Consider the following 27,586-nt stretch of genomic DNA (forward strand, 5'->3'; position numbering starts at 1 on the left):
TAACAGGCTGGTGGACATTGGCTGACGGGTGCTGGGTTGCACTTGGGGTGCTGAGCCCATTGAGAGGGGGGCTGCCTTTGGGATGCTGTGGGTCAGCCTGCACTAGATATGCTGCTAGCTGCAGCCAGTGTGGCTGGGGAGTTGTGGGACCCCAAACATGAAGATGTCGAAACGTGCCTTCGACAGAGCCCAGGCCCTTGCTCCATCTAGCTCAGTGTTGTCTACACTGACTGGCAGCAGCCCTCCAGTGGTTTTTGGACAGGGATATTTCCTGTCCAGTCCTAACTGGAGATTTTGCCTGGCAGTGAACCTGCCACCTTCTGCATGCAGAACAGATGCGCTACGGCTGAGCTTATGGCCCTTTGCCATACTTGAGCCAGAAACTTGGTCAATCTGGCTCAGTATTTTCTATCTACGCCAGGCATCCCCAAACTTGGCCCTCCAGATGTTTTGGGACTACAACTCCCATCACCCCTAGCTAACAGGACCAGTGGTCAGGGATGATGGGAGTTGTAGTCCCAAAACATCTGGAGGGCCGAGTTTGGGGATGCCTGATCTACACCAACCGCCTGCGTTCCTCAGCCCTGCCTGGAGATCTTGGGAATTCAACCTGTGACATTCTGCAAGCAAAGCAGATGCTCTACTGCTGACCTATGACCTTCCACCATGTCATAGGAAGCTGCTTTATATTAAGCCCATCTAGCTCAGTACTGTCAACACTGACTGGCAGCAGCTTCCCAGACTTTCAGACCAGGGTCTCTTCCTGCCCTACCTATAGATGTCTCTGGGGATTGAGCCAGGCACCTTTTGCACGCAAAGCAGATGCCCGGCCAGTGACCTATTGGTCCACCTAAGCCAGTGCTGCCTCCACTGACCTGCAGCAGCTCTCCAGGGATTCACAACCATACCCAGAGATGTCATTGGGGATTGAACCTGGAACCTTTTGCATGCAAAACGGATGCATTGCCGCTGAACTGTGTTCCATCCCGGAGTGGCGTCCTTTCCCTTCTGCCGAAAGAGAGCTGTGTGTTCATCGTGCATGTACTCCCACCAGCCCCAACCGGCAGCCCACACCTTACTTTCTAGAAACCCTACCCGTGTCTGGAATCACGGTGTGTGTGTGTGTGTGTGTGTGTGTGTGTGTGTGTAGCAGGCCCTCTAAGGCATCCCAGAGCTCTCTGGCTGCAGGCTGGCCTTGACGGTGCGGCGTCGCTTGCTTACGAGAGTTGAGCGCAAGGCCCGGGAGAGATAATAATAATAATTTAATAATTTATTATTTATACCCCGCCCATCTGGCTGGAGATGCCTCGTCTAGCCTTTAATCCCGGCAGCATCCTTGCCCAAGCCTTAGACCTCGCCCTCTCTTCACCCCAGCTGCAATTTTGGAAAAACTCCGGCCACCCCTGCCCCATCCTCTGTCAGACTCCACAAAGACGGGGTCAGGCCCCTCGACCCGGATCTGCTGCAAAGGGAGTCGGGGGTCTGCCCTGGCCCTGGGAGACGTGCCCCTTGTTTTGGGCCCTGGGCCTCTCTCTGCGGTTGTCCTTGCATCCCCTCCCTGCTTTTCCCCCTTCTGCCAGGCAGTGTCTAAGGCTTCCTCCAAGGGCCATGAAAGGGAATCTGTTGCTCCGCCAAGCTGGACCTTTTGCATTCCTTCTCCCAATAAGGTCAGGAACGGCTCTCGCTCCATCCTCAGCTGCCTTCTCCCCCCCCCACCCCGTCTTCCTTTCTCCTCTGGGCTTTGCTCTGTCCCAGTCTCTCTCTCCCCCTCCCCCTTGTTCCCTGGCAGATCAAGGAGGCTCCAGGGCCCCCTTTTGCAAACACATTCTCCCTCCACTTCAACTGAATCTCCAATCTTCAGTCACGTTCCTTGTTGCCCCTCTCGCCTTCTTAACTTTCCCGAAGGGTGCAGAGACTCCCAAGAGTTTGGCTGCGGAAACCGATGGGAGGTGGTTTTTTTAAAAATAAAAAAACACATTGACGTCTTTTGTTGCTCTTCTGCAGTTCATCACCCGGGGATCTTTCGGGAGGGAGGGCGAATCGTAAATCCAGTGCTTAATAACAGTCGGAAAGGAATAATTACGAAGAGTCGTCCTTTCCTCTGGCCCCAAAGTTCAGCCACAGGGCAGAAGTTGTGGCTCTTCTTGCACAACCAAAACACACACACACCATGAAATGGGGACCCCTGGCAACGAGAATTCTTACAAGTGGGGAACTGGGACAGGCTGTCCTGCTATCCCATGTTTTTGAAGGCTTTTTGCATCATTATTGTCTATTAAGGCCATGCACCATCACCCCCCTTCGCAGCTATTATTATGGCTGTAACTGAGTGACACGACATCAGCCTTGCCTGCGCAAGGTCCTGAGTTCAATCCTCTGCTGAGAAAAGACCCCTGCCTGAATCCCTGGAGAGCTGCTGCCAGTCCGAGTGGACAGTACTGAGCTAGATGGACCCAATGGCCAGACCTTGGTACAAGGCAGCTTTCTACATTGATTTTAGAATGAATTGATTTTAGAATGTATTTTAATTAATTGATAGTGATTTTATGTAAACTGTGTTACTTTTATTGTTGTTAGCCGCTCTGAGCCCGGCTTCAGCTGGGGAGGACGGGATATAAATAAATAAATTATTATTATTATTATTATTATTATTATTACTACTACTACTACTACTACTACTACTACTACTACTACTACATTCCACTTCAATCTGGCCTTTTATCCAGAACAGTGAGGACTAGAATCTTAGCTCTTTTTAAAGCGGAAGATGCCACAAGCTCAGTGACAGATGGCGCCTGCTTTGTGCTTAAGTAGGTCTCAGGTTCAGCATCTCTGGGCAGGGCTGGGTAAATTCAGCTTGGTGTTCTCAACACTGACTGGCAGCAGCTCTCCAAGGGAGATGCCTGGAGGGGCCATTGGGGTTTCACCTGGGGCCTTCTGCATTCCAAGCAGGTGCTCTGCCACCAAGCTATGCTCCTTCCCTGCTGGAGAACCCCTTTGTCTAACCCTGCGGTTCCCAACATGGGGCGCACGCCCCACAGGGGGGCAGTTTGATTTTTAAGGGGTCTATTCGAGAATGAGCTATTAACACTGAATGGCCTTTTAGGCTTCCTCCACGTGAATAGGAGTTCACTTTTTGAATAATAAGAATTATATGTCATGGGGGGGCAGGGGCGGGCATGAGAACCACTGATGTAAGCCCTTGAGAAGCTTCAGAACCTTTCGTTTAACATAGCTTCATTTCTCTTCCCCCTCCCTGACAGTTTCCTCAGCAGCTCCATCCAGTGCCACCCCCCAGACCCCTGCCCCTCCAGATGCCCGCTGTGGTGAAACCACACAACCGATGCCACGCCAGGCAACCAGCACAGGTAACAACCGTCTGGCCTAGCAACAGATTGCTTCATGGCTGTGTTAGGGGGACGTTCATTCTCTCTCTCTCCTTCTCTGTGCATAGTTGCTACTTATCCGACAGGAGAGGGAAACCTTGGTGCCAGAGATGGCATTGTGTGGGTTTGGTTTCAGCCCCCTCCCAGGTGTTGTGCATTATTTTTATTATGCCTTCCAAAGGAAGCTGCTTTAGAATCATAGAAATGTAAAGTGGGAGGGACCCTGAGAATCATCTAGTCCCGTGGTTCCCAAAGTGGGGCACACGCCCCACAGAGGGAGCAATTGGATTTTTAAGGGGGGGCAATTTGGAAGCTTGTTTAGACCAAGTTAATGGCCTTTTAGGCTTCCTCCATGTGAATAAGAAAAGAATTATATGTCACCGGTGGGGGGGATCAGGATTTTAGAGATGGGACGCGGGTGGCGCTGTGGGTTAAACCACAGAGCCTAGGACTTGCCGATCAGAAGGTCGGCGGTTCGAATCCCTGCGACGGGGTGAGCTCCCGTTGCTCAGTCCCTGCTCCTGCCCACTTAGCAGTTCAAAAGCACGTCAAAGTGCAAGTAGATAAATAGGTACCGCTCCAGCGGGAAGGGAAACGGCGTTTCCGTGCGCTGCTCTGGTTCGCCAGAAGCGGCTCAGTCATGCTGGCCACATGACCTGGAAGCTGTACGCTGGCTCCCTCGGCCAATAAAGTGAGATGAGCATCACAACCCTAGAGTCGTCTGAGACTAGACCTAATGGTCAGGGGTCCCTTTACCTTTACCTAGGTGGGGCATGGCCAAAAAATGCTTGGCAACCACTGATCTAGTTCAACCCCCTGCAATGCAGGAATATGCAACAGTTCCTTACGGGGATCGAACCTGCATCCATGGCGCTATCAGCACCAAGCTGTAACCAACTGAGCTATCCAGGCCCAACAGTAGACATAGGAATATACGAAGCTTCTTTATACCGATTCAGACCGTTGGTCCATCTACCTCAGTAGTGTTGACACTGACTGGCAGCAGCTCTCCAGGGTTTCAAGCAGGGGATGTTTTCTGCCCTACCGGGAGGTGCTGTTAGTGATCGAACCTGTGGCCTTCTGCATGCCAGGCAGCTGCTCTTACCGTTAAGCCGTGGCCCTTTTTAAACAGGAACATAGGAAGCTGCCTTTATACTGAGTCCCCTCGTCGCTCCATCTAGCTCCATGTCGTTTACATTGGGCGGCAGCAGGAGCTCGCCAGTGTTTCAGGTTTCTTCCAGCCCTACTTAGAGATTGCGGGGATTTGAATCCGGGACGCTCTGCATGCAAAGCAGAAGCGCCTCCACTGAGCCACGGCCATTCTGCACGTAAGAAATCGGTCATTTAGTATAATAGCACCTACATTTTGGGACTCTCTGCCTGGACATCAGGCAAGTGCCTTTCCTCTACTCAGTTAGATGCCTGCTGGAAACATTTTTGTTTAAGCAAGACTACCCAGACATTCAGGATACTGAGATGATTTTTATCCCTCTTTAGGATGGCGCTGTGTTCTAAACCACTGAGCCTCTTGGGCATGGGTAGGCAAACTAAGGCCCGGGGCCGGATCCGGCCCAATCGCCTTCTAAATCCGGCCCGCGGACGGTCCGGGAATCAGCGTGTTTTTACATGAGTAGAATGTGCCCTTTTATTTAAAACGCATCTCTGGGTTATTTGTGGGGCATAGGAATTCATTCATTCCCCCCCCCCCAATTTAGTCCGGCCCCCCACAAGGTCTGGGACCCAGCCCCCTACTGAAAAAGTTTGCTGACCCTGCTCTTGGGCTTGCCAATCAAAAGGTCGGTGGTTCGAATCCCTGTGACGGGGTGAGCTCCCGTTGCTCTGTCCCAGGTCCTGCCTACCTAGCAGTTCGAAAGCACATCAAGTGCAAGTAGATAGATAGGTACCACTCCGGCGGGAAGGTAAACGGCGTTTCCGTGCACTGCTCTGGTTTCGGTGTTCCGTTGCACCAGAAGCGGCTTAGTCATGCTGCCCACATGACCCAGAAAAATCGGCTGCGGACAAACACCGGCTCCCTTGGCCTGAAAGCGAGATGAGCGCCGCAACCCCAGAGTCGTCTGCAACTGGACTTAACTGCCAGGGGTCTTTTACCTTTTTATACCTGTTTTTAAATTGAGCTTTTTTTAAAAAAAAGTTTTCTTTTATATATTTGCAAACCACCAAGAGGTTTTCCAACAATCAAGCAGCATATACATTTTTTGCTTAAGTAAATGTTAGAAAATGGAATAAAAATAGCTTTGCAAAACGTTAACAACAATACAAAAAATGACAGCAGGTCATTAATAGTACATAGTCATCTTAATAGTACATAGTGCTTATTTTAGTTAATTGTGTATACTGCTGGATTGTAGAAAATAGAAAGAAAAACCCTCATTAAAAAAATTAAACAATGGAATCATCAGTAAAAAAATAAAATAAAAACAACTATTTAAAACCTTCCGAAAAATAATTAACATCACTGATAAACTCCCCCCTCCAATCAAAACACCTGTCAGCCTTTTATATGTCTGAGTAGGGTTTGCCTAAACCAATTTTTTTGTAGCAGACACCACAAAGAGTGCAGTGAAGACACTGTCTAATATCAATTGGCAGGGAGTTCCAAAGAGTGCGAATAGATTACAACATCTCTCAGCCTTAGCCAGCACAGCCAAGTTGTAGTCTGAAACATCTGGAGGGCATCAGGTTGGGGAAGGCTGCACGAGTGAGTCTTTTGGATTTTCTCAGCTCGGTCATGTGGCTAAATGGGGGGGGGCAGCGTTTATTTGCTGGGGGTGGTGTGAGGAGGGGTGCTGCATTTAGTGGTGTGAGAGAGATGATGCTTGGCCCCCAGAGGAGCTCAGAGTAAGTTTTATTTTGGCAACTGCATCTCAACCAATTACGGTAGTTTCCAGCTCCAACTCAGAGTGCTGGTTTTGACCTATAAAGCCTTAAACGGCTCAGTAACGCAATACCTCAAGGAACGCCTCTTTCCATATGAACCTACCCGGACCCTGAAAACATATTCTGAGGCCCTTCCTCATGTGCCTCCTCGAGAGGTCCAGAGGAGGGCAAAACAAGAGCAGGGCCTTCTCTGCAGTGGCTCCCCGTCTGTGGAATGCTTTCCCCAGGGAAGTTTGCCTGGTGCCTTCATTATAACCCTTAAGGCAAAAATGTTCCTCTTTCACCAGGCCTTTGGCTGATCAATAGGGTGGTTCATAAAAAACTCCCCCCCCCAATGCCTTCTCCAAATGTCTTATCTTACTACACTAGGGATTATATAGCTGTATCTGAAATTTCATGCATATCAGTTAATATCTTGACCCTGCTCCACTGAATTGAAATTTCAGCCTTCACAACATACGAAAACAGCCAAGTAAACAGCTATTCCAATCATCCCTAGCTAGCAGGACTAGTGGTCAGGGCTGATGGGAACTGTAGTCTGAAAACGGCTGGAGAACCAAGTTTGGGAAACACTGGATCAAACGATCCTTAGGGTCCCTTCCCTACTGGGACGCGGGTGGCGCTATGGGTTAAACCACAGAGCCTAGGACTCGCTGATCAGAAGGTCGGTGGTTCGAATCCCCGTGATGGGGTGAGCTCCCGTTGCTCGGTCCCTGCTCCTGCCAACCTAGCAGTTCGAAAGCACGTCAAAGTGCAAGTAGATAAATAGATACCGCTCTGGCGGGAAGGTAAACGGCGTTTCCGTGCGCTGCTCTGGTTCGCCAGAAGCGGCTTAGTCACGCTGGCCACATGACCCGGAAGCTGTACGCCGGCTCCCTCGGCCAATAAAGCGAGATGAGCGCCGCAACCCCAGAGTCGGTCACAACTGGACCTAATGGTCAGGGGTCCCTTTACCTTTAGGGTCCCTTCCAAATCTACGATTCTATGTTTCTTTGACAAGCTGGATATTTGGAGCTTCCTAAGTTTGATCTTCCTTCCTGGGACAGGGAAGGACTCTGAGAGTCGCTCACACTGCCTGTGCTGGCGGTGCTCCTTCTGTTATTGTTTTAAATGCGTATAAACTCTGGGAGGAGCTCAGAAGCGTTCTTGGCCAGATTCCCAGCTGTGCGATGCATAAACTCTCCTCTGTTCCCAAGCCGACAAGCACGCCCCTTTCCCTCTCTCTGTCTTGCAGATTCCCGCCGGGATCAACCGTTCCAGAGATCTGGCTCTGTGCTAGACCGCGCACGAAAGTTCAGCTCGGATCCCCTCAAGCCGGCTGGCTCTGCCGCCACCCCCCGGAAGGCGGAGAGTGCGGGCAAAGGTGCCCGGATCCTGCAGCAACAGCAACAGCTCCTGAACCCCCCGCGTGCAGGAGACTTACCTGTCGGGGCACGGGGTGGCAGCAGTGGCGCTGCCGGCCGTGCCCTCCAGGATGCCAGCAGGCAGCGGGGTGCAGAGGAGCAGCAGCCGGCCAAGTCCTCCGCCAGCCAGGCAAAGACCGGGACAGTGAGGCCTCCCGCCGAGAGTCCGGCCGGCCCTAAAGAGGCGGCCGGCCCCCGGGGGCGGAGCCAGGCCAGCCAATGGCAGGGGAGCAAGTGGACTCCTGCCCGCCCCTCTGCTGAAAACACTCCGGGGAGCTCCTCCGGCTCAAAGGAGCCCCATGTCCCCCCGTTGAGCTCTTCCTCCTCCCGCAGCCCTCTGCCAGCCCGAGCGCGCAACCTCGGCGCCGCCGAGCCCAGCGACGAGATGAAGACCCTCTTCACCATTGAGATCAAGGATGGCCGCAGCCAGCCCCTCAGGAGCCAGATCGTGGGGACCCCAGGGAACCAGCGGGCAGGTGAGTGGCACCTCGGGCTGTGCATTTGCGTTACCGTCCGGCGCCCTCGGAAGTTGGCACGGGGGCAAAAGTGTCGTGTAGGCACTTCTTGCCTGCTCTGTGGAAGTTCCATAGGGAGAGCACCTAGCAGTTCGTTCACAGTGATTCCTGCATCAAAGCGGGTCAGACTAGACAACCCATGAGGTCCCTGCCCCCCACTCTGTGATTCTGCTTCTTTTCGATTTGGCTCCTTTTGGACAGAATCGTTTATTTACTGTGTTTCTTTCCTGCAAAGAGCTCAAGGCAGCGCATGTGGTTCTCCCTCCGTTCTCACAACAACCCTGTGAGGTAGATCAGGCTGAGAGATCATGACTGACCCAGAGTTGCCCAGTGAGTTTCACCTGGTTGAGTGTAGATTCGAACCTCAGTCCCTCCCGGGTTCTAGTCGGATACTCTTAACTATTCCATGATGGCACAATTGCCACCAGACATCCCATAAAGTGACTTTTGAAGTGGACCTTGTAGGTACCTTCAAGGCAAGCGAGGAGAATTTTGCTGAAAGGAGTGGAATTTCCAGGACAGCAGGCAGGGCAGAGAATACGTGTTTTGCACCTTGTGGATTTCTCCCCTGATTAAAGTTCTGCTCAGAGAAGCATCTTCCCCTGTCTGTGGCCCTATCTGCTTGTTGAATTTCTGCCTCTTCTGCACGCATTAAAGCTCAGAGCCTTTGCCCACAAAATGCCAGCCGATTTGCCCCCAAAATATGAAATTGCAGGACAGACTTGGGTGGGTGGGTGTAGTTTGGTCTGGCAAATCTTCTGCAGGGAGAGTTGAAAATCTTCAGAGAAGTTGGGACAAAATGCCTGCATGGAAATGGCAGCCTCTGCTTTGCCGGCAGAAGCTTGTCTCCTGCTGCAGAGTTGCAAGTGCTGCTTTGCACCAGGAACCCCCTTCCAGAGTTACTTCATGCAGCGCAAGTCAGAATGTTGGTCCATCTAGGTCAGTGTTGCCTTCACTGGCTGGCAGCAAAGGCTCTGCAGGGAATCCTTCCCAGCGCAACCTGGAGAGGCTGAACCGATGACCTTCTGCCAGTGGTTTTTGCATGAAGCTACAACCCTCTATTCTGCAAAATTGCATTTTGTTGCGGGGGCTTAAAGCACCGTCCTCTCCCAAAGTTGCTCCTAGGTTGCCGCTGCCCCTTTATAAGAGAATATATCTGTTATCCATAAGGTTTAAAAGGCTAGAGATTTGGGCAACGGGGGCTTCTCCTCTGGCCAGTGGGAATTTGCAGCTGTGGGTTGCATAGGCTTCATGTAGCAAACTGCCTTACACTGTCGGCCCATCCAGCTCAGCATTGTCTGCACTGACTGGCAGCAGGTCTCCCGGGGTTTTCAGGCAGGGGACATTCCCAGCCCCGCCTGGAGGGGCTGCCGGAGATTGAACCTGCGACCTTCTGCATGCAAAGCAAGCAGATAATCTGCCGCTGAGTTTACAGCCCTTCTCTTGAGGATAAATTAAGATTTTAGTCCCCAGGGTTTTGGTTTGGTTTTTTTTAAAGAGCTGAATTAAATAGGAAGCTGCCTAATATTGAATCAGGACGCTGGTCTATTCCACAGCAGCTATTCAGGGTTTCAAGTAGGAATCATTTCCAGCCGTCTCGGGAGATGCTGGCGGGGATTGAACTTGGGAACTTCTGCATGCAATTATTATTATTATTATTATTATTATTATTATTATTATTATTATTATTATTTATACCCCACCCATCTGGCTGGGTTTCCCCAGCTACTCTGGGCGGCTTCCAATAGAATAGTAAAATACAATAACCTATTAAACATTAAAAGCTTCCCTAAACAAGGCTGCCTTCAGATGTCTTCTAAAAGTCTGGTAGTTGTTGTTCTCTTTGACATCTGGTAGGAGGGTGTTCCACAGGGCGGGTGCCACTACCGAGAAGGCCCCCTGCCTGGTTCCCTGTAACTTGGCTTCTCGCAGAGAGGGAACCGCCAGAAGGCCCTCAGAGCTGGACCTCAGTGTCTGGGTAGAACGATGGGGGTGGAGACGCTCCTTCAGGTATCCTGGACCGGGGCCGTTTAGGGCTTGCTCTACCACTGAACCAGAACACTTTGCCGTACAGTGGTACCTCGGGTTACATACGCTTCAGGTTACATACACTTCAGGTTACAGACTCCGCTAACCCAGAAATACTACCTTGAGTTAAGAACTTTGCTTCAGGATGAGAACAGAAATCACGCAGCAGTGGCACAGCGGCAGCGGGAGACCCCATTATCTAAAGTGGTGCTTCAGGTTAAGAACAGTTTCAGGTTAAGAACGGACCTCTGGAACGAATTAAGTACGTAACCAGAGGTACCACTGTAATTGCATGATGTTTCCAGTGAGATGGAGACAGAGAGGCCGGTGACAGGTTGGCATGGGTGCAGCAGCTCCTGTGTGTGTGTGGTCTCCGCGCTTGGAAACTTTCCTGTTTCTGGTGGGATAAACTTCTGTCGCTGTGGCCGGAGTGCGTCGGATTGATCTTCTCAGGGATTGGGTGCAAATTCAGATTACCCACCCCCCATGAAGCCTTTGAAGTCTTGACTTTTTCTTTTGAGCCCTTGGTGGTGCTGTGGTCGGACTTAGGACATGGGAGAACAGGGTTCGAATCCCCCTCTCAGCCATGAAGCTCACTGAGTTGCCCCCTTTGGTCCATCGCACCTTCTCAGCCTAGCCTACCTCACAGGGTTGCTGAGGGGATTAAATGAGGAGCGGGGAGAAAAAGGCAGGATATGAACATACACATGCATGTTCCCTTTTATGCTGCAATTTCATTTTAAAATGTCAAATCGAGGAACGCAAGAGTGATACGTGAAAACCACGTCAAAGTTCAAAACACCGCATCGCGGTGATGTTTCCTTTAATCATCCTAATGTTTGCTTTGACCCAATTCTCTACGACAACGTCTGCCAACCTGGCACCCTCCAGATGTTTTGGAAGGCACTGTAGTTCAAAACACCTGGAAAGGCTGCAGATTAGAGAAAGCAACTCTGGGCACTTGGTGGGTTTGGAGCTTGAAAGTCGATTTGCCAAGCTATCCACTCCCTTCCCCATCTAGAACAGGCTCATTCCCGGAGCGTTATGAAGGCTGGCGCACGATGTCAGAAACTTGGATATATTCCATGATCTCCGCTACATTACCTGACTGCAGCTTGCCGCTTTCTGTTTTCTATTAGGAGAGCACCAGCTGCTTTTTAAAAAGCGTCTGGTTTGAAGCCCACCAAATCTCCAGGGCTTGGGGAGAAGGGCAGGTGGCAATGTGCCAAGTCTACGCTGGCGAAAAAAACAGGCCCTCCTCGGCTTGAGTCCTTTAGGGTTCCTTACCTACTCCTGCCAAGCAGGTAGGCGCAAGCTTTGGGGAGAAGGGACTTGGTGCTCTTTAGCTCAGGTATGCCTTGGAACACACGGGCCAGTTTGTTTCTACAAAGGGAATGAATAACTTCGGAACTTAATGTGGACTAGTAACTTGTGCATTTCATGCGGACTGGCAACTTGCGGGCTTAAAAGCTGGCAAAATCCCAAAGCCCCAGTTTGGAGCCCTCCTCTTGCCCCGACCCCTGGCCGCTGGTTCTCACACCTGTGCCTTCTCCCCATGCCACAGAACTCACACTGGGGTTGAGAAGCACTCCCATTCGAATCACGACCACCAGCAGCAGCGTCGACAGCTCCAGCCATGGCGGCAGCAGCTCCAGCCTTAATAAGGTGAGTCTTCCCACTCCCTACCCTTCTTCTGTTTTCCTTTCCTTCCTTCCTTCCTTCCTTCCTCTGATCATGCCTGTTTCTGCAGGTGGGGGAAACTTAAAAAGTCCCCTTGGCCCTCCACAAAACCGTGGAGCTTCAGGGAGGGCGGAGGGCTGCATCAGTTCTGCAGCTGCAAGAGGCAGAGCGAAGGGCACAGCTTGGGCTTTGTGCAGGAGAGGCGGTGATCGTCTAATGTCCGGCATCCTGTTCTCACAAGGGCCCTCCAGATGCCTCAGTCGGTAGCCAGCAAGCAGGACCCCAGCACAAGATTTGGCAGCCTTGCTGCCTCCAATGGTGGAACCAGAGTGTAGTCCCTATGGCTAGTAGCCATGCATAGCTCTCTCATCCGTGAATTTGCCCAATCTTCTTTTAAAGCCATCACCAACTCCTGTGGCAGGGAGTTCCACAGAGGGTCTTTTTTCCTTTCCATCCCGAATCTTTCAAAATTCATTGGATGTCCCTGAGTTATAGTGTTATGAGAGACCCAAACTTTTCTCATTCTCTTTGCCAGGCATAATTTTTTTACACCTCAATCTTACTCGGCTTCTCTCTAAACCAGGGTTTCCCAAACTTGGGCCTCCAGCTGTTTTGGGTGGGACTACAATTCCCATCATCCTTGACCACTGGTCCTGCTAGATTGGATGATGTGAGTTATAGTTCTAAACGAGGGTTTCCCAGACTTGGGACTCCAGCTGTTTTGGGACTACAGTTCCCATCATCCCTGACCACTGGTCCTGCTAGGTAGGGGTGATGGGAGTTGTAGTCCCCAAACAGCTTAAAGACCCTGCTCTAAACTTTGAAAAAAACTCCAGGTGCTGCAACTTTCCCTCATGGGGGACGTGAACCATTTGGGGTGCCCTTTTCTGAACCAGCTCTGCAAACCCCCCTCCACTCTGCCAGCGCTCCCAGCCATGCCCTGGCTGCCTCTCGCAGCCTGGTTGTGGAGCAAGCCAGCAGTTCTCCTGCCCGGGCTAATTAGCCTAATGCCTCGTCCCGCTTGTCCCTGCCGGCCTGTCGCCTCTCGTTAAGGCATTAGGCGACCTGCGGCTCCGGAATCTGGGTGGGCTGCCGCGAGGAGCTGCGCCGACGGGCGACAGGGTTGTGCCAACTCGCTCCGGGTGGGCCTCTGGGTGGCTGTCCCCTGCAGGTGAGAGCGTGGGAAGGATCCTGGTCCAGGGACGGGCGTGTGTGTGTGTGTGTGTGGCAGCCAGCCAGGAGGGTGGAAGTGAAGAGCGAGATTGCAGCTACGAGGAGGAGCTCAGGCAGTTTGTAGGGCAGGGGATACTCTGAGCGGGACAGAACAACAACAGAGGGCCGTTCGCCCGGGCTGGGAATCCGATCACTTGCTCTTTTCATCAGCCATGTGCATTATTCAGGAAGCTGTGCAGGAGGCTGGAGCTGGGCCTGGAAATAGTCGCTCAGGTGAGCGGAGCTGGCCTCTTTTTGGTCCCTCTCCCTGCATTCCTTGCTCCAGCCTGAGCAATATCCCTGCACCTTGGCCAGGCCATCTGAGCAGCGGTGTCGTGTGTGTATGTATGTGTTCCCCCACTCCTCGCCTCTGCTGTCTTGCAGCGTGTCTGACGACTGAGACAAGCAGCAGGGTGGTCCAGCAGCGTTGGCAGCCAGGAGTTAGGTGGTGGGTTGGGATTTTGTCCCTGCTTCGCCGCCACAGCAGAGGGAGGCCGTTCCCGTCTGTGCTGCTTCAGACAGCAGGTAGGGGATTGAGTGCTTAAATGCTCCCCCATAGCATTTTTTTTAAAATCCATGCACAGGGAAAGCTAGCTCCTCAGGAAGAAAGGTTCCTCTTTTCCATGTACTAGCTTTCTCACTGCAGGGGTCCCCCGGTGTAAAACCATTTGACGATATGATTCCTCGCCTGCGATTTGTAGTGATGCGTTTCAGTTCAGACACAAGTTGATCGCTTCATCTGCTGTTGGCATGACTTGTTTCCTGCCTCTGTGATGGGAGGGATGGTCTCCTTTATCCCTGAAGGGTTTTTTTCAGTACCCACACACCTGTGAACCCAGGGCTGCCCTGCAGCTCCACACATGACCATTATGTACTCCCCAGGGACGTTTGCCTGGCGCCTTCGTTATACACCTTTAGGTGCCAGGCAAAAACATTCCTTTTTAACCAGGCCTTTGGTTAATCTAATTTACATCCAACACCCGTTTAAAATTGGGGTGGGGTGGGGCTATAGGCTTGTCGTTTTTATGTTTATTAGGTATTTTGTGGTTTTATATCTTGATTTTATTCTGTGAACCGCCCTGAGACTCCCGGGTATAGGGCGGTATATAAATTCAATTAACAACAACAACATCCCCATTTCAACTGTTTGGGCCGGGATTTTGGCTCTCAGGTGCTAAATCAGATGTCCTAAGATTCTTCCTCTTTTTCTTTCATTTTTTTATAAAAAATATTTTCAGTTTTTCATCATTAACACCTTTCAAACTTAAATCCAGCAGTATTTGTACAATCGAGGGATTCCCTGAACCCTCGGGCTTCCTTCCTCTCCCTTCTGGTTTTCCGCAGATACGTTTTTATTTTATTTTAACCGCATCTAATTACATTGATCCAACTTTAATTAAATCCTTTACCTGTTAAAAAATTACATGCTATATCAATCCTTCTAATGTCTTCAAATCTTTACATTGTTCTTTAATGTACTCTATAAATTTATACCATTCTTTTTAAAATTTACTATCATGACTTCCCAGTCATTTTCACCATTTCGGCATACAGTGGTACCTCGGGTTAAGAACTTAATTCGTTCTGGAGGTCCGTTCTTAACCTGAAACTGTTCTTAACCTGAAGCACCACTTTAGCTAATGGGGCCTCCTGCTGCTGCTGCACCACCGGAGCACGATTTCTGATCTCATCCTGAAGCAAAGTTCTTAACCCGAGGTACTATTTCCGGGTTAGCGGAGTCTGTAACCTGAAGCGTATGTAACCCGAGGTACCACTGTATTCCATTATTTTCACTATCTACTCTTCCTTGGTTGGCGTTTCCTCTTCCTTCCATCTTTTTCTTTCAAAGCAAGCTGCCGGTCCCTGTTTGTAGCAGTCGCACTCTTCCCTCCTTCGCCAGTGTGGTGTAGTGCTTAAGAGTGGTGGACTCGTAATCTGGGGAACCGGGTTCGCTTCCCCGCTCCTCCACATGCAGCTGCTGGGTGACCCTGGGCTAGTCACACTTCTTTGAAGTCTCTCAGCCCCACTCACCTCGCAGAGTGTATGTTGTGGGGGAAGAAGGGAAAGGAGAATGTTAGCCGCTTTGAGACTCCTTTGGGTAGTGATAAAGCGGGATATCAAATCCAAATTATTCTTCTTCTTCGTGTTCCCCTGTTCTGAATTGCCCAGAGGACAGCCCTTCTAATGGCACCAACCTCTGCAGCCCCCAGGGGGCACCCTTCCCCTGCCATCACAAGGCAGCCCCTGCCTCTCTCTGCACTGGGTCCAGCCTGCCCCCCACCCACACAGCCCGGCCACCTGGCCCAACTCCATCATCCTGTCTTTGTCTGTCACCGGGAAGCGTCCCTCTGCGGGACAAGAATAGCTGCCCCGGCCACACAAAAGACCCCGCTCAGCCCCGCCGGTCACCAGAGAGCTGTGGTCCTGCTATTCGGGGCTCCCCTGCACTCTCTCTCCTGGCGCTGCCCCTCTGCGCCATGCCCGGGGTGCCCACCCCCAGCCCGGAGCCGCCCCTGTTCGAGGAGGCCCCCCTGCGGCAGGCCCTGCAGGAGGTCCGCCAGGAGTTGCAGGCATGGCGCCAGGCGGTCGAGCACCGCGTGGAGGTGGCCCTGGGCTCGGTGCGCCCGCTGGCTGCCGCCCTCGCCCAGCTGCGGGAGGAGAATGCTGCCCTGCGGGCCGAGCAGCGGCGGCTCAGCCGGGACGTGGCCCTGCTCACCCTCTACCTGGGCGAGGAGGAGAAGGACCCCAGCACCCTGCTGCTGGAGGCGGAAGATCCCTGCGCCCACTTTGTGGGCACCGAGGAGGCCGGGCAGCCGACGGCCCACCCGCCCACCTTCGCCAGCACCAGGAGGCACTCGGAGGTCCACCTCTCATGCAGCGGGAGTTTTGTGAGTCGTGGCTCTTATGTCAAACATGGGTAGGGACGGGTTAGGGGCTTTGGCGTGCGGGGAGTTGTGCCCCCTCTTGTGCCCTGCCTGCCCATCTCGCTCCCATCCGACAGGCGTTGTAGTTAGGCCTGGGTGACATAGCAATACATCGCCTGAAACCAGCTGAAAGTTAAAGTCGTGAGATGGATTTCAGAGCAGGCGGTGTATCGTGAATCCCCACTTGCCCCCGGACGCAGCGGCGTTGCTCGCTTCAATATGGAGAGCCTGGCCAGGCCACCTGATACTCGTCTGCTCCTGCCCCCCCCCCCCCCGGAGCCCAAGACAAGGGTGGGAAAGGAGGACAAGGTCCCAAGCAGAGAAGATTGCATGCTCAAGATGACAGACTATGCTGAAATGGCAAAAGTGACAGGGAGAATCAGAAACCAGGATGATAAGAAAATTAATAGAGAATGGAAAGAAAAATTATAGATTATCTTAAAGAATACTGTACACGCTTAAAAATGTTAGCAGGACCAATATAACACTTTGTAAGGTGGTAATTCTGTGGTTACAAAATGGAAATATGAATATAAGTTTGGATGGTATTATAAGTTGCAGTATAAAAGGAAGTATGTTGGAAATCGCGGGGGAGCGGAGGGAAGTCCAAGGATTCGGAGAATCCTGTTGATGTAGAAAATTGATTACATTTGAATGCAACAGTTATTTGTAAAAACTGAAAATAGATAGAGTGGGGCTAGCCTGCCTGCCAGCCCCGCCTTCATTTTTTTCTCTGGCTCTGCGGGTGCCAGCGGGCAGCCTCCTCACTCCTTTTCCTTTGCACTGATCACAGAGCCACCTCTGCCTTGCATGGTGCTCTGGAGGGTGGCTCCCGGTAGCTGCCGCTTGCATGGCGCCGGTGGGAAGCTATCATTGGGTTAAGCCACAGCCGGCAGCTCCAGGGATCCAGCAGTGCAATGTCATATGGTGCCCTGGCTGATGCACCTGGGCTCGTCTGCATGGCCGGCCACTGCCTTCTTCCTCCCCGCCCTGCTGTCAGGGATCAAACCTAGGACTTTTATGCTAGCGAAGCAGATGCCCTGCCCTTTAGCTAGAGCCCTTCTGCCCCCACCCAACTGACTTTCTTGGTGTATGTAGGAAAAAGCAACCCCCGTCGTGGTTTCCCAGCCCTAGCATGTTCCCCACTCCTGCCTCCCCAACACCAGCCACTCCGCTTCATTAAAGAAACAGCAATTTGAAGTAATGTTACATAATAAAGAAGGGTGCTTCTGGGCATGTGCAGAGTGCCAAGCTGACCAGGTGCTGCTGCCGCCTGTAGGGTTAAGTGTGAATGTCAGGCTTCTCCCAGAAGCCAGGGCTACATACAGACACACATTTAGAAAAAAACATATATGTACTGTATATCGCTTAAGCAACTTTCTCCCCTGACACCAATCGGTGGGTTTGTGGGAGGAAGTTCTGAAGTTCACGGCCACCCTTTATCGTGGGCAAATGTCACGCCAGCCCTCTTCTGCTTGTTGCGGCACCAGGCTGGCAAGCGCACCCCTCTTGGATTGGAGCGGGCACGGAGCAGGCTGTTTGCGCCCCCCGCTCAACCCACCCAGGGTGGATTAGCTGCCTCTGTTTGGGATTATAGCCGCCTGCTCGGGCGACAGGTGTGCAGAGCCCAGTGGTTGTGGCTTGGCACTTTACCTGCGCCAGCCAGGCCCTTCCTCCTCCTCCTCCTCCTCTTCATGCCAGCTGGGGTGGGTGATGCGAAACTCCTGCCCAAGCAGCTGCCCAGGGTCGCCTTTCACTGGCCGAGAGCCGGGGAGGCGCGTGAGTGGCAGCCTCCCCAGCCGCGGCTTGTTAGAAAGGCTCCTTCTCTTTACAAGCAGCTGAGCTCTGGGGCCCCCAGCCAGGAATCTGCGAGCCCTGCTAGCAGCTGGGCCCCTCTCCTGTTGTTGATCTCGTGGCACTGGCGGTTTTGTGCTGGGATTTGCCAGAAGCCTGCGGGACAGCGTCCTGCCGTCAACAAGGACCTGTCAAGTTGTAAATTGGAGCTTTTGCGGACAGAGTGGGGGACTGTAGCGTCCAGGTTGCTTAGCTGTGATTCTGTGGTTAACTAGAAAAGTGATCTTCCGTTCCTTGTTTGGAGCACCCGTGACCCCCTACGTGCAACAGCGGGTGTGCTTTTCATGGGATGACAAGCCGGCGGCTGTTCAAATGAACTACAACTCCCATCATCCCACACAGAGACGCATTGGCAGATTCCTCTAGTGGCATAGGAGAGCTGAAAATACAGTCGTACCTTGGGTTAAGTACTTAATTCGTTCTGGAGGTCCGTTCTTAACCTGAAACTGTTCTTAACCTGAAGCACCACTTTAGCTAATGGGGCCTCCTGTTGCTGCTGTGCCGCCAGAGCACAATTTCTGTTCTCATCCTGAAGCAAAGTTCTTAACCCGAGGTACTATTTCTGGGTTAGCGGAATCTGCAACCTGAAGTGTATGTAACCTGAAACGTATGTAACCCGAGGTACTACTGTATTTCTGAAACATGGGAGTGATTTAGTGGATCAGCGTGGGAACAATTAATCAGGAAAGTGTCTTGGACCACTTTAGCTAATGGGGCCTCCTGCTGCTGCCGTGCCGCCGGAGCACGATTTCTGTTCTCATCCTGAAGCAAAGTTCTTAACCTGAATTTCTGGGTTAGCGGAGTCTGTAACCTGAAGCGTATGTAACCCGAGGTACCACTGTACCTTGGTTTTTGAACAGCTTATTTCCTGAACGTTTTGGCTCCTGAACACCGGAAGTGACTGTTCTGGTTTGTGAACTATTTTTGCAAGCCAAACGTCTGGCGGGGCCTCCGATTGGCTGCAGGAACTTCCTGCAGGCAATCGGAAGTTGCGCTTTGGAAGTCAAATGGACTTCCAGAACGGATTCTGTTCGACTTCCCAGGTACGACTGTAATGCCAACATATTTCACATCTGGTATCCTATGCACCCCTTTGGTTTCAGCTGGTACATGGGTAGATGAATCTGAAAAGACCAGGGCACAAATTTTCATGGCCCTCTAGCACCTCATTTACCAAAGACATTTCTTTAGCGTTAACACTGGAAGAGTCTACTCAGTCCTGATCAAGCTAAGCCCCTTGATGTATCCTTTACTCGAGGGCAGGAAGGGCCAAACTTGGCCCTCCAGCTGTTTTGGGACTACAACTCCCATCATGCCTGCTCTAGGGGGATTAGTTTGGCATTGGCATGAAAGGTATGGAGGGTGGCACCGCGAAAACAGGCCTTTTCTGTGGTGGCCCCCTGCTTGTGGGATGCTCTCCCCAGCCGGACTTGCCTGGTGCTTTCATTATGTATCTTTAGGCACCAATGGTTAAACAATCTATGGCCTTCTAAACCGGGGGGAAGCTTAATCGTTTTTGTTTGTTATTACAGCATGTATTTTTGTGCTTCTGTATTGTAAACTGCGCTGTGATTCTCTGCTGAAAGGCAGGGTGGAGATTTAATAAATAATAGCAATGACTATTGCTGCCCCGCACCCCCTTGTCTGCTCTATGCAAGTGCCGGTGCCCTTGTGGTGTCTTTTAAACTTGGCGGGCATCCCAAGTGGCATTGTGTGTGGGTCGTGTTGACAGGGAGCTGGCATTGTGCTCCCGAGTCCCTGCGATGAGGTGCCAGCTCCACCTTGATCCCTGATCAGCAAACCGCTTCTGAGTAAGCCCTTCTAATCTCCCCCTAGAAATCCCCTGACACAGTTTATCAGGGAGCTTCATGTTGGAGCCGGCCCGTTAACCAAAGAGCCGCTGTCCCCTCGGCGGATGCAGGTCTGTGTGTATTTGAAGACAAGTGTTTTTTAAGTACGGAACTCACTTGTCGGAGAATCTCGGCTCTCTTTTTAAAGAATAAAATCAAGTTTCTAGTCCTTCTCGTTTGCAAAGGCGTGTGTGCTGGCCCTGAGGGTTAACCATGTGGCGAGGTCCGAGTCCAGTCCGAGGTCGAGGTGCGGTGTGGAAGCTGTCCTCAAAGCTGAAGCGGGGTCCAAGGCAGGGAGTGGGGTGGGGTCAGGAACTCTGGCAGAAGAGCAGGACAGGGTGCAGGCAGGAACAGGCTACCAACAACGTTGCTCCCGCAACTTGGGACTGGGGCTGGCCGGCTTTATCTGCCCCGAGGCATAGGGCAGCCCTGATCCTCCGGTGACTCTCCTCTCCTGGCCTGGAGGCGAGCACTCCTCCTGCAGGAACTTAGTTCCCTCCGCCTCTCTGCCCTGAGCCTCTGCAGCTCAGGAGAGGCTGGAGGGTTATCGGACCCAGAGGCAACCTCAGCTTCCCCTGACGGGGCTGAGAGTGGAGCACCTGCAGGCAATTTGTCCTCCATCATCTCAGGATCCAGAGCAGACTCAGCTGATGCCTGCACCTGAGGATCCAGCACAGGTGAGGACCCTTCAGGCTTAAGCCCCAGCCCCGGCTCAGCTCGTTCTGGAGGCGGGGACTTCTGTGCAGGCTGGGATTCCTCAGGTTCAGCCTCCGAGTCCAAATCCCAGACCATCACACCGTGCTTGGAATTTCAGGAGTCCTAGATGTCACTGAATGCGATTTCCAGCGCTCAGAGGAAAGAGATTCAAGGCTCCTGCTCGGGTCTGTCCTCTTTCAGTGATTGGAAGACATGCACAAATTATGCAAAGGAAGGAGCAAAAAAAAGAAAGAAGTGTAGACAAAATAGGGACTGTTGTGCAAATATCCTCAATTTACACGTGTTAGAATTGATCATTTCTTGGGGGCTAGGTGCAACTCTGGTTGCTTGCCACTCGGTATTTTGTACCCCAGGATCCGACAAGTGTTATAGAACATTAGTGTTTTAAATTTCCTTTTTTTAAAGAGGAAAAAGTTTGTAGCTTTCATGTGCGCAGAACGTGTTTATGAAGCACCATGTTTAGAAAGTGCAGCTTCTGTGCCTTTTAATCATAGGACCACAAGGGTCGTCTTGTCCAATTCCCTGCAATGCAGGAACCTTTTGCCCATTGTGAGACTCGAACCCACAACCCTGCGCTTCAGAGTCTCATGCTCTACCGACGGAGCTATGATTATCTCCTATCTGCCACCCTCTCCCTTCCTAATGAACACTAGCTTTGGCTTAGCAGTTGAAAAAGAGTGTGATGTAGTGGTTAGTGTGTTGGACTAGGACCCGGGAGACCAGGGTTCGAATCCCAACCCGGCCATGAAACTCACCTGGTGTGTCCTTGGGCCAGTCACTCACTCACCCCCTAACCCACCTTGCAGGGCTGTTGTGAAGATAAAATGGGGGGGGGGAGAGAATGGAGTCCCATAAAAATACAACCAGTTAGCTACAGGACACCCATGGTTTTTTATGATATTTTATTCTTACCATATCTCTTAGTGTGGTGTACACGTGATAAGAAAGTAAGGCATTTAAGATTAACTCTTTTGTTTGACCCGCTATTCGTTCAACAATACTGGAAACAACCGCGGCATTTCATTTTCCAAGTATGCAGAAGTATTTGTTAAACCACAGCAATACCTTGGATCCTGAACGCCTTGCGAGCCGAACGTTTTGGCTCCCGGAAGTGAGTGTTCCGGTTTGCAAGCGTTCTTTGGAACCCGAACGTCCGACACGACTTCCGCGGCTTCTGATTGGCTGCAGGAGCTTCCTACGGCCAATCGGAAGCCGCGCTTTGGTTTCCGAATGTTTTGGAAGTCGAACGGACTTCCGGAACGGATTCTGTCAGACTTCCGGGCTACGACTATATTTCGGCTGCATTTGTGTTCCGTTTTTGCACTGACGCTACTTTACTTCTGGCATTCTCTCTCCCCTCTTATTTTCCTTCTGCAAACTTTTCTTTTTCTTACAATTTTTAAAAAATTAAATAAAAATGCATGGCAAAACATGGGATAGGCGGGGGGAAACTAACTAAGCCACCTTGGAGGAAAGAAGGTAAGACTATAAATGGAATGAGTAAAAAAGAAAAGAAAAAATAAGCAGCATGGAAGATCCCGTATATGATCTTCCAAGTTGCTCTTGATCTACATTGGTGTCATCCTCTTTTTCTTGCTTCAGATGGAAGCCGAGGTGCCGGTGCACCGCGAGGCAGCGGACTCGGCGTTGTCAAACGGCACCGAGAAAGAGAAGCCACAGGCCCAGGAGCTGTACCAGCAAAGCCGCCTGAGCGCCGAAGAGCTGAGCAAGATCGAGGAAGAGCATGTGTTGGATAAGATGGTATGTGTTGGCGACAGCGGCGTGAATTTGGGACTCCGTGGCACACAGCAGGGTGGTAACAGTCCTAGCTGATTTTCTGGGTTGGGTATCTTGGGGGAATGTTGAGGAAATTAGGAGAGGATATATGGATTAAATATTACCCCTCCTCCCTCACACTAGTGAGCAAGCAGCAGAGCATATTCCTTTGCAGATTGCTGGAAGCAAGTTGATGGATTCGTTAGAATCTTTTAAGTTGAGCAGTCTAGTCTGGCTTGCTCCTGGCAAGTTTCGCCTTTTATTTCCCTCTTAAAAATAATAATAATGCAACAGTCTTGACTGAAAGTAGGAATAAAGTTTACTTAACATTCAGTCCACAGTACAGTGGTACCTCGGGTTAAGTACTTAATTTGTTCCGGAGGTCCGTTCTTAACCTGAAACTGTTCTTAACCTGAAGCACCACTTTAGCTAATGGGGCCTCCCGCCGCTGCTGCGCCGCCGGAGCACGATTTCTGTTCTCATCCTGAAGCAAAGTTCTTAACACAAGGTACTATTTCTCGGGTTACTATTTCTGCGTATGTAACCCGAGGTACCACTGTAATATTCTGGAGGCAGGCTTTATCTTGTGGTTACAGTTACATTTGTAGTGAAAAGAAGTCTGAGCTAGGCCTCGGACTTTCTACTTTATGGCTTCCATCCTCTAAGGATGAGCCATGTGCTGCTGGCTAAGAGCTAGCAGAGAGCAAAAAAAGGCAAAAGAGTAAAAGAGGAAGATGGCTGTGTGACTAGCCCCTTTCTAGGGTCTGCCCATCTACCTGGTCACAGACAGGGGAAGGATACTCCAGAACTTGTATGACAGGAAGTTTTCCCTGTCTCTAGCATCATTCCCCTGTGTAACAGGAAATGTTGTATTTGACTGCTTCAGTGATGATATATTTCACATATCTGGAGTCGGGTAAGGGTGTGTGGCGCTGTGGCTTAAACCACTGTGCTGCTTGGGCTTGCCGACCAGAAGGTCAGCGGTTCGAATCCCCGCAACAGGATGAGCTCCCATTGCTTGGTCCCAGCTCCTGCCAACCTAGCAGTTCGAAAGCACCTCAAAGTGCAAGTAGATAAATAGGTACCGCTCCGGTAGGAAGGTAAACGCCATTTCTGTGTGCTGCTCTGGTTCACCAGAAGCGGCTTAGTCATGCTAGCCACATGACCCAGAAGCTGTACGCCGGCTCCCTCGGCCAGTAAAGCGAGATGAGCGCCGCAACCGCAGAGTCGTTTGCGACTGGACCTAATGGTCAGGGCTCCCTTTCCCTTTCCCTTTAAGGGTGTGTGCATGTTTGTCTGTGTGTCTGGAGCAAATGTTTTTGTTCTGTGAACCGCCCTGAGACCTCCGGGTAGTAAATAAATAAATCAATTCAATAAATAATAATAATAATAATAATCAATGTTTGGGAGAGGGTTTGGATCTGGGGTGGGTTGCCTCCTGCCACAAGCGGGTGTCATTTTGCTCGCTAGGGAGCCTCCGAAAGCGTGTTGCTTGTTTATTAAATTGTGTATACCACCCTTCATTTGAAGATTTCAGGGTGGCAGAAAATCAAAGTTGGAAGGGTTCCCCAAGGGTCATCTAGTCCAACCCCCTGCAGTGCAGGAACCTCAGCTAAAGCATCCATGACAGATGGCCATCTAACCTCCGCTTAAAAGCCTCCAAGGAAGGAGAGTCCACAACCTCCTGAGGGAGACCGTTCCCCTGTTGAACAGCTCTGAATGTCAGAAAGTCAGTTGGAATCCCCTTTCTTGTAACCTGAAGCCATTGGTTTTGAGTGCTACCCTCCGGAGCAGGAGAAAGCAAGCTTGCTCCATTCTCCCATGTGACAGCTCTTAAGACAGCTATCGTATCTCCTCTCAGCCTCCTCTTTTCCAGGCTAAACATATCCAGCTCCTTCAAACATTCCTCATAAGACGAGACGCTTGATCGTCTTGGTTGCCCTCCTCGGCACACGTTCCAAATACAAAATAAAAACCACAAAATATAGAATAAAAACAAGAACAAAACCCGTAACTAGCACCATCCCAACGCATTTTAAAGGACATAAGAATGTTAATCGGACAAAGGCCTGGTTAAAGAGGAACGTTTTTTCCTGGCGCCAAAAGATGTATAATTGAGGCGCCAGGAGGACTATATCAATGCACTAGGGGACATTAATCATTGGTCACACTGTCTGTGGCTGATGAGAACCGACATTATTATTATTTATTGCATTTATATACAGTGGTACCTTGGGTTACAGGCGCTTCAGGTTACAGACTCCGCTAACCCAGAAATAGTACCTTGGGTTAAGAACTTTGCTTCAGGATAAGAACAGAAATTGCGCAGTGGCGGTAGTAGGAGGCCCCATTAGCTAAAGTGGTACCTCAGGTTAAGAACAGTTTCAGGTTAAGAACGGACCTCCGGAAGAAATTAAGTACGTAACCCGATGTACCACTGTACTGCGCTTCATCAAAAGATCTTGGGGTGGTTCACAGAATGAAATACAGGATAAAACACAAGCAAATAATTAAACCGAAACAATAACCCCTCCTTCCCACAGACACATGTAAAAGGCTGTAGGATATTCATCAGCCCAAGGCCTGGTTGAAGAAAAACATTTTTGCCTGGTGCCTAAAAATATATAATGAAGGCGCCAGGCAAGCCTCCCTGGGAAGAGCATTCCCCAAATGAGGAGCCACTGCAGAAAAGGCCTGTTCTCATGTTGCCATCCTCTGGATCTCTAAGGGAGGAGGCACACGAAGGAGGGCCTCAGAAGATGATCTGAGGGTCCGGGTAGATTCATATGGAGAGAGGCGATCTTTGAGGTACAGTGGTACCTCAGGTTAAGTACTTAATTCGTTCCGGAGGTCCGTTCTTAACCTGAAACTGTTCTTAACCTGAAGCACCACTTTAGCTAATGGGGCCTCCTGCTGCTGCCGCACTGCCAGAGCACAATTTGTGTTCTCATCCTGAAGCAAAGTTCTTAACCCGAGGTACTATTTCTGGGTTAGCGGAGTCTGTAACCTGAAGTGTTTGTAACCCGAGGTACCACTGTATTGCGGTCCTGAGCCATTTAAGGCTTTATAGGTCAAAACCAGCACTCTGAGTTTGGACCCGGAATCTAATTGTTAGATGTGGGTAAAGATGCTGTCCTATTCCTGCGCTGATCAGTCATGGCAGAGCTCAGTGGCGGGAGAGGCCAGCCAACCAAGTCTCAGGGGGGTCCTTGCCTGGAGGCAGAGTCCATATGCAAGGTTCAGTCCAATCCTAAGGTCAGGAGAATCTCAATTCACGTAGTCAGATGGTTCAGGGGTCAAGAAAGCTGAGAGTCCAAGGTCACAAGAAGCGGCAAGGTCTCTCCAGGAACAACCAATGTTGTTTCCAGCTACTGACTGAGACCAGAAATGGTGCTTAAGAAAGCTGGAGTCAGGTGGTTCACACCAGGAGCAAGAAGGCTGGTCGGCAGCAGGTGGAGTCACTTCCTTCTGCTCCTTCAGGCTGCTGCTCAGCAGGTGAAGCCGATTTCTGGCCCAATGCAGGTGCTGCCAGAATGATCATGGAAACATAATGCAAAGCTGATGTTTTGCCACTGAGCCCAAGGGCTTTACTTCAAAATAAGTTCCTAGTCCTCATGGTTCCAAAATAAAGGGATGGTCAAATTTAGAAGCTACCTTATACTGAGTTAGGCTGCTGGTCCTTCTAAACATAAATAATAAAACAAAGGCTCTAGAATCTAACTGTCAGCACTGACTGGCAGCATTTCTCCAGGTTTTTAAAAATAAAATTAGGCAAAATCCGAGACCAGGGAGAAGAGTCGGTGGAAGAAGATTGGAAGAAATTTAAAGATTATCTACAGAAATATTGTAAAATTAATGAGTGTTAGAATGATGTTGGATTGAAATTAAGTGGTTTCCAGCTGTAATGCTTTAAGAGAATATGAAAAAAAAGGATTATAAATAGGTAATAATGTAATGGTAAGGATTTGCTGAACTAACAATTTGGGGTGGAATACAAAAAAGGGAGGTATGAGGAGGTCCGGGAAATAAGTTAAAAGAAAATAAGTAATTGAAAATGTATGTGTCTTTTTTTTCTTTTCTTAAAAAGTTTCTTTATTCTGTATTTTTGTTATCCTGTTTTTTTCTTTTTTTATTTTATTGTAATATTATAAAAAATCTTAATACATATCTTATAAAAAAAATAAAAATAAAAATAAACTTGAATGCCCTTCGCCTGCATGCTTGCAGAATTACATCTGTGTGAATTAAATTTCTCTGAGCGGCTTTTCCTTGTTGGGAGGAGTTTTCATGCCTTTTTTAAAATGAAGGGAGAAAAGCTGTGTGTGTGTGTGTGTGTGTGTGTGTGTGTTTGTGCGTGTGTGTGTGTGTTTGTGTTTGTTTGTGCGTGTGTGTGTGTGTGTGTGTGTGTGAGAGAGAGAGAGAGAGAGAGTAGTAGTAGTAGTGGTAGTAATAACCCCTCTTTCCCTCTCCCTGCAGCTGGATCAGACCACAGACTTTGAGGAGCGGCGGCTGATACGGGCCGCCATGCGGGAATTGCGCCAGCGGAAGCGAGGTACCGGCCTGGGAATTTTTTGGGGGGGGGTGGGGAGCTTTATAATTGCATACTTCAAAAGATCTAGTCCTCAAATAAGAAGACTTAAACTATAGAGCAGTAGGAGGTAAATGGGCGCCAAGAGCTTCTGTGCAAAAGCCACCGGAGTCACACAAGTATTTGCGAACCTGCTGCCTTTTGGACTACAACTGGATTACGAGTCCTGTCAGCCCCCAGCCAGCATGGCTGCATTGTCCATCTTATGGCCATGCTGGTGCCACAGCCTGGGGAGCTGCTGCCAGTCAGTGTGGAAAACATTGAGCTGGATGGACTCGCAGTAAGGCAGCTTCCTGTATTCCTATGATATGCAGCAATCTGTATGTATCTGCAGTTGAGTGAAGAAACCACCCCCTCCTCACTGGGTGACCTTGAGACAGTTACTGTCCCTTGACCTAACTCACCCCCAAGGGCTGCTGTGAGGATCAAACCAGTGGTGTTTTAGGAGACTCACAGCTGCTACTGTTGTGCTCCTTGGAGGAAGGTTGAAATTTAAAATTTAACAAATCCGTGAAATAAAGAAAGGGTTCCCAGCCACAGTATATTTTATTCCCTAAGGTTTATGTACTGCTGTGTTCCATAAAACAAAATCCTTAAAGCGGTTTCCAAAAAGTACAGAACTATGAAATTACAGTCATACCTTGGTTCTGGAACGCCTTGGGTGTCGAACGTTCCGGCTCCCGGAATATCGAAAACCGGAAGTGTTCTGGTTTTTTAACATTCCTTTGGAAGCCGAACGTCTGATGGAGCTTCCA

General features: G+C 50.4%; 1 protein-coding gene across 8 annotated transcripts in view; it reads left to right on the forward strand.

Moving 5' to 3' along the window:
- Positions 1-27,586, forward strand: part of SMTN (smoothelin) — an 83,328-nt gene that overhangs the window by 36,374 nt on the left and 19,368 nt on the right. For all 8 annotated transcript variants that reach the window (XM_053369071.1, XM_053369072.1, XM_053369076.1 and 5 more), the window contains 5 exons: positions 3,264-3,368; positions 7,519-8,163; positions 11,795-11,895; positions 22,070-22,228; positions 26,720-26,795. In XM_053369071.1, the coding sequence (XP_053225046.1) occupies positions 3,264-3,368; positions 7,519-8,163; positions 11,795-11,895; positions 22,070-22,228; positions 26,720-26,795 (1,086 nt within the window). The remainder of the gene's footprint in view (positions 1-3,263; positions 3,369-7,518; positions 8,164-11,794; positions 11,896-22,069; positions 22,229-26,719; positions 26,796-27,586) is intronic.

The sequence above is a fragment of the Podarcis raffonei genome, chromosome 16, assembly GCF_027172205.1.
Source record: "Podarcis raffonei isolate rPodRaf1 chromosome 16, rPodRaf1.pri, whole genome shotgun sequence".
NCBI lineage: Eukaryota > Metazoa > Chordata > Lepidosauria > Squamata > Lacertidae > Podarcis > Podarcis raffonei.